This window comes from Orycteropus afer, unplaced genomic scaffold (genome assembly GCF_000298275.1).
Source record: "Orycteropus afer afer isolate SDZICR_OR568_19922 unplaced genomic scaffold, OryAfe1.0 scaffold00074, whole genome shotgun sequence".
NCBI classification, from domain to species: domain Eukaryota; kingdom Metazoa; phylum Chordata; class Mammalia; order Tubulidentata; family Orycteropodidae; genus Orycteropus; species Orycteropus afer.
Genome location: NW_006921661.1, coordinates 9,486,397 through 9,498,925, shown reverse-complemented (window position 1 = coordinate 9,498,925; position 12,529 = coordinate 9,486,397). Strand labels below are relative to the sequence as shown.

Sequence of the window (12,529 nt, the reverse complement as noted above, 5' to 3'; positions counted from 1 at the left end):
TTAGGGAAGAGGAGGGAGAATGAGGGCACCGGGGGCCATGTGGTCATTACCAGGGACCAGGGCAGGGACCCTCATAGGGTAGGGGATAAGGAGATAGAAGGGCTGGGCTTTGGGAAGGAGGGTGGCTGGGTGGGTGAGCCATACAAGAGAAGTGGACACTCACTTGGGAACACCTTCATAGGCGTGGTCATCCTCATCCTCATCCCCTTGGTCGTCCCCCGACAGTTCCTCCCCCTCACTCAGCAGACTGGCCACTCGCACGGCCCGTGGGACTCGGCTTGGTGGGGGCTCCTCCTGCCCCGCCCAGACCCACTCAGCGTCACACTTCCCCTCAAGTCCCAGATTACAGCCACCCAAAGGCCACCGCACCCCCGCCCCTGTCCACTCCATGCCCAAACCAGACAATTCAGCACTTTTACTTCTGTTTCCTCACAAATACCACCTCCCCACAACCCCCCTGCAAAAGAGGCCACACAGAGATCCAAAGAGACAGGGCCCCAGGCACAGAGAGAATCAGTAGCAGAAGCAGACCTAGGGCAGAGACAAAGACAGAACAACAGAGGGGTCAAGGAAGAGACTCAGGGATAGAGAGACACAGAAAGTGAAAGACAGACGACCAGAGAGATGGACAGCTACTCTGAGACAGATGTGCTCAGAACACGGGGGAGGGAGCACACACATCCAGATACAGCCAAAGACTGCAGCCAGAGCCACAGAGGCCTCAGACTCCTGGCACAGAGTTCATGGGCTATGCTTGAACCCTGACATCTATCTGGCCAGACAATGACTCTCGGCCCCATTCTCTTTTTGGTAGTCCTCAGGACAGGGTCCCTGCAGCCCCCAGGATCTGAAAGGGCGTTAGGCAGCTCTCTCACCCTCCCAACAGGCAGACAGACAGACCAGCCCCTAAACACTGCCCTACCTTCTTAGTCATCACGCTGGCTGGGGCCCCTGGCCCCTCCTCTGGGATCTCATCGTAGTCAGAGTCATCTAAGAAAGACAGGGATTGGGGGAGAATCAGAAACAAGATGCCTGCCCTCCTCTCTTGGGGTACTTCAGCCTGGTTTCACAAAGGCCACCCCCAGTCTAAGAAAGACCTCAACCCTGACCCTAGCCTGGTTTTCAAAAAAGGCACAAGGGACAGGAAGTGCTATTTATACCCCCAGGACCTTGTGGTATGCACTAAGGGGCACCCTGAGAAGAGGCCAGCGACCAAAGGGAGGTTTGACCTTATGGGGCTGGGGCAGGGATTGCTCAAAAAATGCGAAGGAAAAAAACAAGATAATCAGAGAATCAAGAGAAGTAGACAACCCCAGGGAAAGCAAACCACTCAGACCATGGAAGATATTCCCAGACTTTAAACCATGGGTAACTCAGAAAGTTTGCCATGTCCCCACACTTTAGTCAGTAAGTCAAATAGATGGCTACTGTCTCCATTTTGAGGATGAAAAATTGATGCTCAGAGAGATGAGTGACTTGCCAGGAGCTGTATGGTGGGTCGGTGGCACAAGCAGAATTTGGCTCAGGTATTGAACAATGTGACTCAGTGTCTGGGCCTGGCAGAAAGGGGAGTGTGATCCTTGCACACACTCAGGAGATCTGGACCCTGAGGACCCACCTAGAGCCCTGTCCCCCTCCCTGGCTACAGTACTCACCAAACTCTGGGAACAGGCGTACAGGCTTTGGGGGGATCTCCGGGAGACTGGGAGGTAGAGATAGGGGTTGGGGAGGCCCCCAGGAAATGGTGGATGGGGGCTCTTCAAGCTCTGGCTGGGAAGTGGATGACAGTGATGGCAGCAGTAACTCTTCCTCCTTGGAAGGAAGGCTGGGAATAGAACAGAAGTTGGGCAACAAGGGGTTAGCTCAGTGTGGCTGGGTCACGGGGCCAATGTCACATAGCTAGTAAGCCATGGAGCCAGGACTCAAACCCACTGAGCTGCCAGCTCACCTGAGCTGCAGCAAAACTCCTGCAGATAGGTACACGCAACCCTCACTCCCCCACCCAACACCCTTCCTAGCTCCCAAAAGACCAAGAAAGTAAGCACTCTCTTTGGCCTGCATGAGTTGGTCCCATGTTGCTATGACAAGGTTACCTCTGCCCAGTGCTCTAGCCACATGTACCCACTGGGCTCTGCTCTCAAGGATCGATAAAGACCAAAATTGGGGAGAGGGAAACCCCAGCTTGGGCACTCAGGGGAGGCTTTCTGGAGGAGGCGATGCTTCAACTGAGCTTTTAAGGGTAGGAAGGTATTTGTTGGCAAAGGGAAGACAAGGACAGCAGGATTGAAATGGTCACTGAGGTCAAGGGCATAAACCTTTGAAACTAACTCCTGAGTTCCCCAAATATAAGTCTCTAGATAAAGACCACCTTCTCTCCTGCCTCAGATTTGTGTATTCACCACCTCCTGGGTACCCCTCAGATACTCACTTCATCCCACCAATCTCTTCTCTTACAACATGGCTCCTCATCTCTGCTATCACTCCTACCAGAATGTCTTCCCTGGCTCCCTGAGGCCAGACTCGGGGCTCCCCTGACCCCCCAGCCATAGGGCTCCTTTCTGTCTGTCACGGCATTGATCACACGGTTCCCTACAGGTGGCATGTCTCCTGAAAGGCTTTGGCATCAAGGATTTGGCCTCTTAGTTCCTGTGTGTCTTGATCCAAGCACCTAGCCCCTCTCAGCCTTGGTTTCCTCTTCTATCAACTGGACACTGTATTACTAACCTGGCCAGGTGGCTGGAAGATTCACCAAGACAAAGTATATCCTGTACCAGGAGAGCCCTGGAGGCCTAGACACACCTGCTGTCCCTGCCAATGTCCCACAAGGGCCAAGTGGAACATTAATGAGGGCAGCAACTTTTCCTACAAGTTAGTTTCACCTGGGGCTGTTGCCTAACCTTCCTAGCAGTGATCGACAGTTTGTGACTCCTGCCAAAGCAAGCAAGGACTAGGCAGGAGCAGTGGGATCTGCTGGGTACAATTACAAGGCCAGGCTTGGCGCCTGCTCAGCTCCACCAGGAATGCTCTTCTCCCTGTTCTCTGTCTGGGGAACATCTGCAAATTCAAGTTCACCTTCGCCGAAAGCCTTCCCTGACCTGTTTCCCTCTATGCTCCCCTCACCCTCCATTATGAGTTTTATACGAAGGATTAAAACAAACAAACAAAAAAAAAAACAGTTACCATCAAGTTGATTCCAACTCATGGTGACCCCTTGTGTATAGAATAGAACTTCTCCAAAGGACTTTCAAGACTGTGATCTTTCAGAACTAAGTCACCAGGCCTTTCTTCTGAGGTACCTCTGGGTAGGTTGAAACTGCCAACCTCTGGGTTAGCAGTTCAGCACTTAATCATCTGTGCCACCCAAGGGTCCTACAAAGGATTACAGATCATTTTTTTAAGCATCTCTTGGGCCAAGATTTGAATTCTAACCTCCAATGCCATAGTCCACGTGCTTTTTAGGACCTGTGGCTATTTCCATCTCCCCATGCTAATATCGGGAGGTCTGGTAGCGCAGTGCTTAAGGCATTTGACTGCTAACCAGAAGGCTGATGGCTCAAATCCACCAGCCACTCCTTGGAAGGAAGATTGGGCGATCTATTTCCTTAGTGATACCTCCTCAGAAACCTAAGGAGGGGTCATTATGAGTCAAATCAGACTTGATGGCAGTGACTTTGATTTTTGGTATACTGATGTCAGATGGATTTTGGCTGAAAGCAGAGAATACCAGAAAGATGTTTACCTGTGTTTTATTGACTATACACAGACATTTGACTGTGTGGATCATAACCAATTATGGATAACAGTGCTAAGAATGAGAATTCCAGAACACTTAATTGTGTTCATGTGGAACTTGTACATAGACCAAGAAGCAGGTGTTTGAACAGAACAAGGGGATATTTCATGATCTAAAATCACGAAAAGTGTGCATCAGGGTTGTATTCTTTCATCATACTTATTCAATCTGTATGCTGAGCAAATAATCTGAGAAGCTGGACTTTATGAAGAGGAACGCAGCATTGGAGTTGGAGGAAGACTCATTAACAACCTGCAATATGCAGATGACACAACCTTGCTTGCTGAAAGCAAAGAAGATTTGAAGCACTTACTGATGAAGATCAAAGACTACAGGCTTCCTTTTGGATTACAGCTCAAAATAAAACAAAAATCCTTACAACCGGACCAGTAAGCAACACTGTGATAAACAGAGACAATAGTGAAGTTGTCAAGATTTCATTTTACTTGGATCCACAATCAATGCTCATGGAAGCAGCAGTCAAGAAAATAAACAGCATACTGCATTGGGAAAATCTGCTGCTAAAGACCTCTTTAAAGTGCTTAAGAGCAAAGATCTCACTTTGCAGACTAAGGTACGCCTGACTCAACCCATGGCATTTTCAATTGCTTCATATGCATGTGAAAGCTAGACAATGAATAAGGAAGACCACAGAAGAACTGATGCATTTGTATTGTGGTGTTGGCAAAGAATACTGAATGTACCATGGACTGCCAGGAGAGTGAACAAATCTGTCTTGGAAGAGGTACAGCCGGAATACTCCTTAGAAGAAAGAACGGCCAGACTTCATCTCTCATACTTTGGTCATGTTGTCAGAAGGGACCAGTCCTTAGAGAAAGATACCATGCTAGGTAAAGTAGAGGGTCAGCAGAAAAAGGGGAAGACCCTCAACAAGATGGACTGACACAGAGGCTGCATACCAGGCTCAAGCATAGCAACTACTGTGCAACTGGGTCACTGTGAGTTAGGACCGACTTGAGAGCACCTAACAGTAACAGTAACATGGGAGCTCTGATGGCGTAGTGCCTAAGGCATGTGACTGCTAACCAGAAGGCTGGCGGTTCAAACCCACCACCCACTCCTCGGAAGGAAGGTTGGGCAATCTACTTCCGCAGTGATACTGCCTCAGAAATACAAGGAGGGGTTGCTGAGTCAGAGCCAACTCAATGGCAGTGGGTTTTTTTTTTTTTTTTTTGAACAGTAACATAATTGTCTCTCCATCTATGGGTAAAGGGTTACCAAACTCTTCTACTCTGTGTGAGAACTTCAGATGGCTATCTTCAGATACCTTTCTAGCTCTGTTCCCCTAGAAACTGGCTATAGTAGGTGTGTCAACCATGTTACTAGGCAATACTGCTTTTGGTAAAAATGTCCTGACTGAGGAACTGCATGTGGCCTAGAAGAAACTATAAACAAACTCCACACCTGAAGGAGATGTCATAGCTTGGGGCTTCCCTGCAGGTGGTCACTGGGCATATGTTTTGCAGGGATCTATCTGAAGCCAGGCCTGTGGAGTTCTTACAAGAGACACTGGCTCCCTGGGACAAGAAGCTTTTAAGCCAGGGTGGCTCCAACACCTGTTCACTGAGAGTTTCATTTCCTCACCTTTGAGTTGTCACCTGAGGGGCCACAGAGAATGTTCCCGGATGGCTGTGTGACGTGCACAATGAGCTCCTACAGAGAACAATACCTGACGTGGCCCAGCTATCAAGCTGTTTCCCACCCTTACTACTGCTAAGCGAATTTGATGCCAAGTGTAGCCTCTGGTACTCTTGATCGTCTGAATGTTTAGTAGGACCTAAGAAGAATTCCGGGAGCTCTGGTAGCATAGTGGCTAAGACACTTGCCTGCTAACCAGATGGCTGGCAGTTCAAACCCACCAGCCACTCCTCGGAAGGAAGGTTGGGCAATCCTACTTCCGTAGTGATACTGCCTCGGAAACCCAAGGAGGGGTCGCTATGAGTCGGGGCCGACTCGACGGCACATAACAACAACAACAACAACAAGAAGAATTCCTGGTAGGCACTGTAACAGGCTGTTTCTCCACTTGACCATGAGTCTCTTTAAGGCAGGGGCAGCATATGACTTGCCTTAGTATCCCCATGACCCATCACAAGGCCCCGCTGAGTCAACAATAAGAGCATGTTAGATGGGTGGGTGGGTGGATAGGCTGGCAACAAATGGAGGGAGGGAGGAAGAATGGGTAGATGGATGAATGGTTGGTTAGGTTGATGGGTGGGTGGACAACTTGATAGATGATGGGTGAGTAGGTGGATAGGCAGATGGACAGGTGGACAGATAGGTGGGTAGGTGAATGACTGGGTGGGTAGAAAGGTGGACACGTTGATCATTAGGACTAGGAGGAAAGTAAATGAAAGAGTGAATGATGACAAAAGTGGCTGGGTGCCTAGAGACCAGACAGAGAATGACCTGGACAAACCCATGGTTGGAACTTGGCCCAGCTGGTCAGATACAATGTCCTTGGGGACCTCTTGACAGGTAAATCAATCCATTATACTGCTGCCTCAGAGCCCAAGAGGAAGGGGTCCTTGGGAGCCAGGCCTGTAATCAGTTGGGAGCAGAATCTCAAGCTTCTCAGGCAGGGCCAGACAGATTGTGCTCTAGAGGAAGCAGAGAAAGCCTCTGTCCTTCCAGGACCAAGCAGGGCTGAGGGGGCCTAGCTTCCAAAGCTCCCCAGGGCTGGGCCACGGCTGAGGGGAAGGTGGCAGCAATAGGGAATCTGCCCACCTGTTCCTCCTCGTCCTCAGGGCCCAAGCAGCATCAACCCTCCCATCCCAGTCTATGTTTCCACTGCTGTCCTTATCATCCTGGGAGGTGTCCGCCTATCCTGAAGCCTTCCTCCCTAGCATGTGGGCTCCCTGAGGCAAGCTCCACATCTATCTTGTTCATCTGTGTTCCCAGTACTCAGCAGGAATTTATAAATAAATGAATACCTAGATTAAATAATCCTTATTAAGTAAAGATAGTTATTAATAGATGAATGCCTGGATCAACTAATTGTTATTAATTAATAAAAGTCATATAACTATTATTAAAAGCTCCGGTGGCATAGTGCCTAAGACATTTGACTGCTAACCAGAAGGCTAGTAGTTCAAACCCACTAGCCACTCCTTGGAAGGAAGACTGGGCAATCTACTTCCGTAGTGATACCAGCTCAAACACCCAAGGAGGGTTGCTGAATTGGGACCAACTTGATGGCAGTGGTTTATATATATATACAGATACATATATATACGTGCGTATGTGTGTATATATCTACATACATACATACATGCGTGTGTGTGTGTGTGTGTGTGTATATATATATATATATAAAATCTGTGTTAAGTATTTAGAAGATGGTTAGGGGTATGTACATATGTAGACATATATATTCCCAATCATCTTCTAATTTCTTTGCATGAATTTATTCATTAACTCATCACAAAGTATCTATAAAGTAAGGATTATTATTATCCTCACTTGACAGAAAAGAAAACTGAGACACAGAGTCGCTGAGTAATTTGTCCATGGTCTCAAAGCTAGGATTTGAACCCAGGCAGTCCAGCACCATAGCTGCAAGCTCAAACACCAGTGGTAAATGAGGCCATGACCAGGAAGGATCTGAGGACTTCTCTGAGGCCAGCATCCTCACACCAGCCACACAGACTCAGGATCTAGACTCAAACTAACATTCTCTCTTGGATGCAAGTACAGCTCTGACAGCTGTTGAGACCATGGCAAGAAGGGCAAACTGATACAAAGGGCTCTTCTCCCAGCAGTGCCTTTCCAGGGAAGAGACTATCCCAAGAAGGTGGGAGCAAGGAGGCCCCTTCTGAGCCTCTGAGCCCCACCTGACCTCTTCCTCCAGGAAGTCTCCTGACTGACCCCAGCCTACTTACTGCACAGGCTCAAGTCCTGCTAAGTCAGGGCCAGCCCCAGGAAAGGGGAAGTGGTATCGGGAAGGCACAGCATGTAGGAAAACCCCAAGGGAAGGAGAGTGGCCCTCTACTAAGGACAGGGCCCCCAGAGTCCCCAACTCTGCCAGAGCTCCAACCACTCGGTGCCTGCTCCCCTATTCCTTCAGCCACTTCTGCTCTATCCACGTGACTTGTGAACCCATCTGCTCTGCCCCTCTATGCTCACTCCAAGACTGGGCACTCCTGGGCAGGGCTGACCCTCCCCAGGCTGGGCCCTTAGCCTAACAGGGCTGTTCCATTGGATTAGGGGGAACACACACAGTAGACCTTACACCTGGGGCTGGGGGATATGTGAGGGTCCTGAGTCAAGATGGTTAAAAGTAGCAGATCAAAGAAAACTAAACCCATTCCACTGACTCATTAACAACCCTGTAGGACAGAGCAGAACTGCCCCAGAGGGTTTCCAAGGCTGCAATCCTTACAGAAGCGGACTGCCACCATTTTTCTCCCACAGAGCATCTGATGGGTTCAAAGTACTGACCTTTCAGTTAGCAACAAAGCACTTTAACCTCTGTACCACCAGGGTGTCTTGTTAAGAGTAGGGTGACCACATAATCATATAAACTACAATTTTCTGAGAGTTTTTTTAAAAAGAAGGAGCTTTGGTAGCATAGTGCCTAAGGTACTTGACTGCTAATCAGAAGGCTGGAGGTTCAAACCTACCAGCCACTCCTTGGAAGGAAGATTGGGTAATGTACTTCCATAGTGATACCGCCTTGGAGTCAGGTCCAACTTAACGGCATATAACAACAACAGCAGCATTAATCACAATGGGGCAGTGGTGGTTCAGTGGGAAAATTCTTGCTTTCTGTGCCTGAGACCCAGGTTTGATTCCCAGCCAAGGTACCTCAAGAGCAGCCACCAGCTGTCTAGCAGTGAAGGGTTGGCTTGTATGTTGCTATCATGCTAAACAGGTTTGCAGTGGAGCTCCCACATTAAGGCAGACTAGGAAGAAAGGCCTGGCAACCAACATCCAAAAAATCAGCCAATGAAAACCTTACGTAACACAACAGCCCAATCCCATTGTGCTTGGAGTCACCATGAGTGGGGGCCAACTTCACAGCAGCTAACAATAACAACTAATAACTATACCAGAGCAACTGGTATAAATTGGGCCTAGTAACAGACAGGGCTTTGGAGCCAGGCAGACATGGGTTTGAATTCCAGTTGTACCATTCCTTAGTTTGTGACCTCAAGCAGGTAGCCTCATTTGTCTGTGCCTCAGTTGACCTGTCTCTGGCCTTCTTGACAATTCTGTAAGTGACCATCACTCCCACGTGTCATCAACACAACTCTCTCACCCTGGCTGTGGCTTGAGGAAGCTTAGGCCCCACAGGCTGGGCTAGGAAGCTGCTTCAGAGCCTCCTTCAGGGTGGCTGCCTAGCTCTCCCCTCATGTCTTTCTATCTCTACAGAAATCAATCTCACATGAAGGCAGGCAGATGGGCCAAACAGTGATGACAGCTTGAATATCTCAGGCTAGTATTGGACTCACCACCCACTCACATTCTAGCCAGACTTAATGGAGCTGCATTCCATAAGTGCACACTTCCAGGCCTTTGCATACACTGTTCCTTCTACTTGGATCACCCTGCCCTAAGTCCTCCTCCTCCTTAAAAGCCCCTATCAGAATCCCCCTCCACTGTAAGCCTTCCCTTTCCCTCATGCCCAGGCTGGGTTGGGGCCTCCTGGGGGCACCCTCACCTTCATGCTTACCATCATTCAGTATACTTGCTTCACTCAGGGGACCAAGGACCTAGGCCCACATCCCCTACTGGGGTCAGGACCTTTCCCTCAGGATGTCACACAGGCCTCAGAGAGATCTGGGCTCAACCTCAGCCCCTGGACTCCTGGCAGGGGGGCCAAGAGGTGGGCCCAGGTCCAGACCTGGGGACATCTCTCCCCCACCTTGACCTCCCCCCTCTTCCCACAGGGGCAAGCTTTCCCAGCTGTCCACTTCCTCATTTGTGCCCTGGGGTCTGGGCCTCAGTCCTTGCCTCTTGCTTCCTTCGTGGCTGTCCCTGACCTTCATGCGACCCAAAAGTCAGCCCCTCCAGCCCTCCTCTGGTCCTGTCCTAGCCACTTCTGCTCACACCACAGCACAGAAAGCCCTTCCTGGGATTTTACTTTGTAGAATGTGTTGTCTGCAGTCCACCTCTCAGCTTTTGTACATGCTGTGAGCCCCCTGAGCCAATTCCTCTCTGTGTCCCTGATACCACCCAGCAGCGGTGAGTGAACCCACTGGCATACTGATTGCTGGAAGTCAGCAGCTCCCCTACCCCTCCACACAACAGCACCCCATTAACCTGGCACCCATCCTCACAACCAAGGCCTCACCCAGCTCTCAGCACTTCTCCCTGGGAAAACAGCTGACATTTACCATCACTCAGTATACTTGCTTCACTCAGGGGACCAAGGACCTAGGCCCACATCCCCTCCTGGGGTCAGGACCTTTCCCTCAGGATGTCACACGGGCCTCAGAGAGATCTGGGCTCAACCTCACTATGTGCCAGGCATTCTGCCAGGGGCTTTTCTTCATTTAATCCCCACAAAGACCCAGAATCATCGATTTTACTATGCTCAGGACAGGACCCCCCCCCTCCCAAGAAGTCCACTTAACTGCCCCCTTTAAACTCACACAGCCTGTTTGGACCCTTCATGGCACTCCCACCACCAGGTCTACACTGAGCCTCCCCACATGCCAGCCCTGCTGTGGAGGGCAAGACGAGACAGAGGATGGGTCTGATGTCAGTCTCCCATGGCAATGCTATCCTTTTGGGCTTGGCTTTGTCCCAGTTCCTGAGGATGGGAGGAGGAAGTTCAACCCTCAGGGACCTCTCCCCAGCCCCTCTCCCAAGTGCCTATCTCAGGGCTGTACTGGGAGGAGAAGAGGGTGCAGGTATCCATTGGAACCTATGGAAAGATAAGCTATGGGCACAGGAAAGCTAGGGCAATGCCAGGTGTACAAGCAGGACCTGCTTAGAGTCCTGTCTGTGTCCCCAGTGACCCAAGCACAGGATTGCTGAGTTCATTAAGGATCCACAACAACTGGGGGGAGAGAGGCCTGCCCCCACACTGAAGCCCAGGCCTCCAACTCCACAGATGGCACCCACCACACTAGCAGCCCTGAAGAGGATAGACAGGAAGCATCACTGGCTCCACACCAACTAAGTGCCAGCCCTCTGCATGTCTCCCTATGACCCTGGCCTGGGAGGTGGGCACCAGGCAAGAGCTGCCCAGACCACAATGTCTTTGAACTTGACACTGAGATAAACCTCCCTCAGGGACTCCCCAAAGGGATGAGGTGAGCTAAGAGCAAGCACCCGAACTGAGGAGATCAGCACCAGGTTCCTGAAGGGCAAAAACCCCATAGAAGAGAAGCCTATGGGGCGGAGACTGTGAAAGGCCCAGAAAATAGGCACTGTGAGCTACCAGTGGGTCCAGGGAGGGGCTTACAAAGAGGTGAGACCAGGAAAAATAGGGGAGAGTGAGCGGAGACAGGAGAGAGAAGGAAGAGGCCCGAGGAGGAAAAAGTAAAAGAAGAAAGAAAATTCTCAGGGCAAAAAAGAGACGGGGGAGAACACCCTAGAAAAGCCAGCCCAGAAGTGACAGGCAGGCAAGGACTCTTGCCTCCCCAGGCTCTCAGCTACAGCCAGCCTCTCTCCCACCCCCAGCCCAGGCTGCCCCTTGCTCACCCTCAGATGCTTGCCGGGTCCTGGGCCCAAGGTCTCACAGGGCTCTGGCCAGCCAGGCTCAGCGTGTGTATGTGTTGTATGCTGTTATATGTTGTGCGTGTTACATGCCTGCCTACACAGCCTTCGTCAGGCCTAGCCTGGTCGCAAACACAGACTGGCCCCGTTCCCTGGGCGTGTCTGAGGCAAAGTGTTTTCTGGGAGGTGTCTGGGTACAGGTATGGCTCTGCACATCTGTGTGTGTGTGTGTGTGTGTGCGTTTCTGTGTGTAACTGTGGCTCTGTCTGGGCAAGTGAGTGTGAGTGTGTATGTCTGGTCTGTGTCTAGCTCTGGTCTCTCCTAGAAGAGCTTCCTGCTCTCCGTCTACCCCCGCCCCTCCCGCCCCCTGCAGCCCTGGAGCCAGCATATACTTCCTGAAAACACTAACTGAGAAAGAGAAAGAAAAAAGTCACCCAGAATCCCCCGGGGCAGAGACTTCCTCCCACCTCCCTGAGTGCCCCCCCACACACACACATTGGAAGCTGGAACGGGACAACTGCCACCCTCAATGCAGTCTTGCTGGGCCTTATGGGGCAACAGTAGATGCCTAGGAAGCACTAGTTCTGGGTGGTTCTGGTGGTGTCTCACCTCCTCTCTGCTCCCACAAGGAGACCCAGAAAAGCTGGAAAAGCAGCTTGTTGAAGGGAGCAAGTTCCACCCTGGCAACAAGTGATAGGCCCTCAGAAAGACCAGTGATTGGCTGGGCTGCCAAGCAGTCAGGGACACAGGATGGAGGTCTTTTGGTGTGACTCCAGCTGGCAGCTGCCCCCCTTAGCAAATACTCCTTCATCCCTAGCTATTTCCAGGCATCCAGGTGCCGAAGGAGAAAACTGAGGCCCAGAACAGGCTGGGAGGACCCCTGCAGAATGATCTTGGGAGCCCAGATTAGAAATGAGAGCTCTCCCTCTCAGGGAAGCATGCTGAGAGGGTTCATGTCTATGGTAATTGCACACAAGTACACGAATGGATCCCCTGCATCCCCTCAGCTGGGCTGGATCACTCTGGGCAAGTTTCTCAGCATCTCTG

The 12,529-nt window shown here is 50.7% G+C and overlaps 1 protein-coding gene across 1 annotated transcript in view; it reads right to left on the bottom strand.

Annotated features, from left to right (window-relative positions):
* ARAP1 (ArfGAP with RhoGAP domain, ankyrin repeat and PH domain 1) overlaps positions 1-12,529 on the bottom strand; it is a 55,473-nt gene that overhangs the window by 29,918 nt on the left and 13,026 nt on the right. The window contains exons 3-5 of the mRNA XM_042780953.1: positions 1,656-1,825; positions 923-990; positions 164-294 (exon numbers count right to left, since the gene is read on the bottom strand). Coding sequence (XP_042636887.1) covers positions 164-294; positions 923-990; positions 1,656-1,825 — 369 coding nt within the window. The remainder of the gene's footprint in view (positions 1-163; positions 295-922; positions 991-1,655; positions 1,826-12,529) is intronic.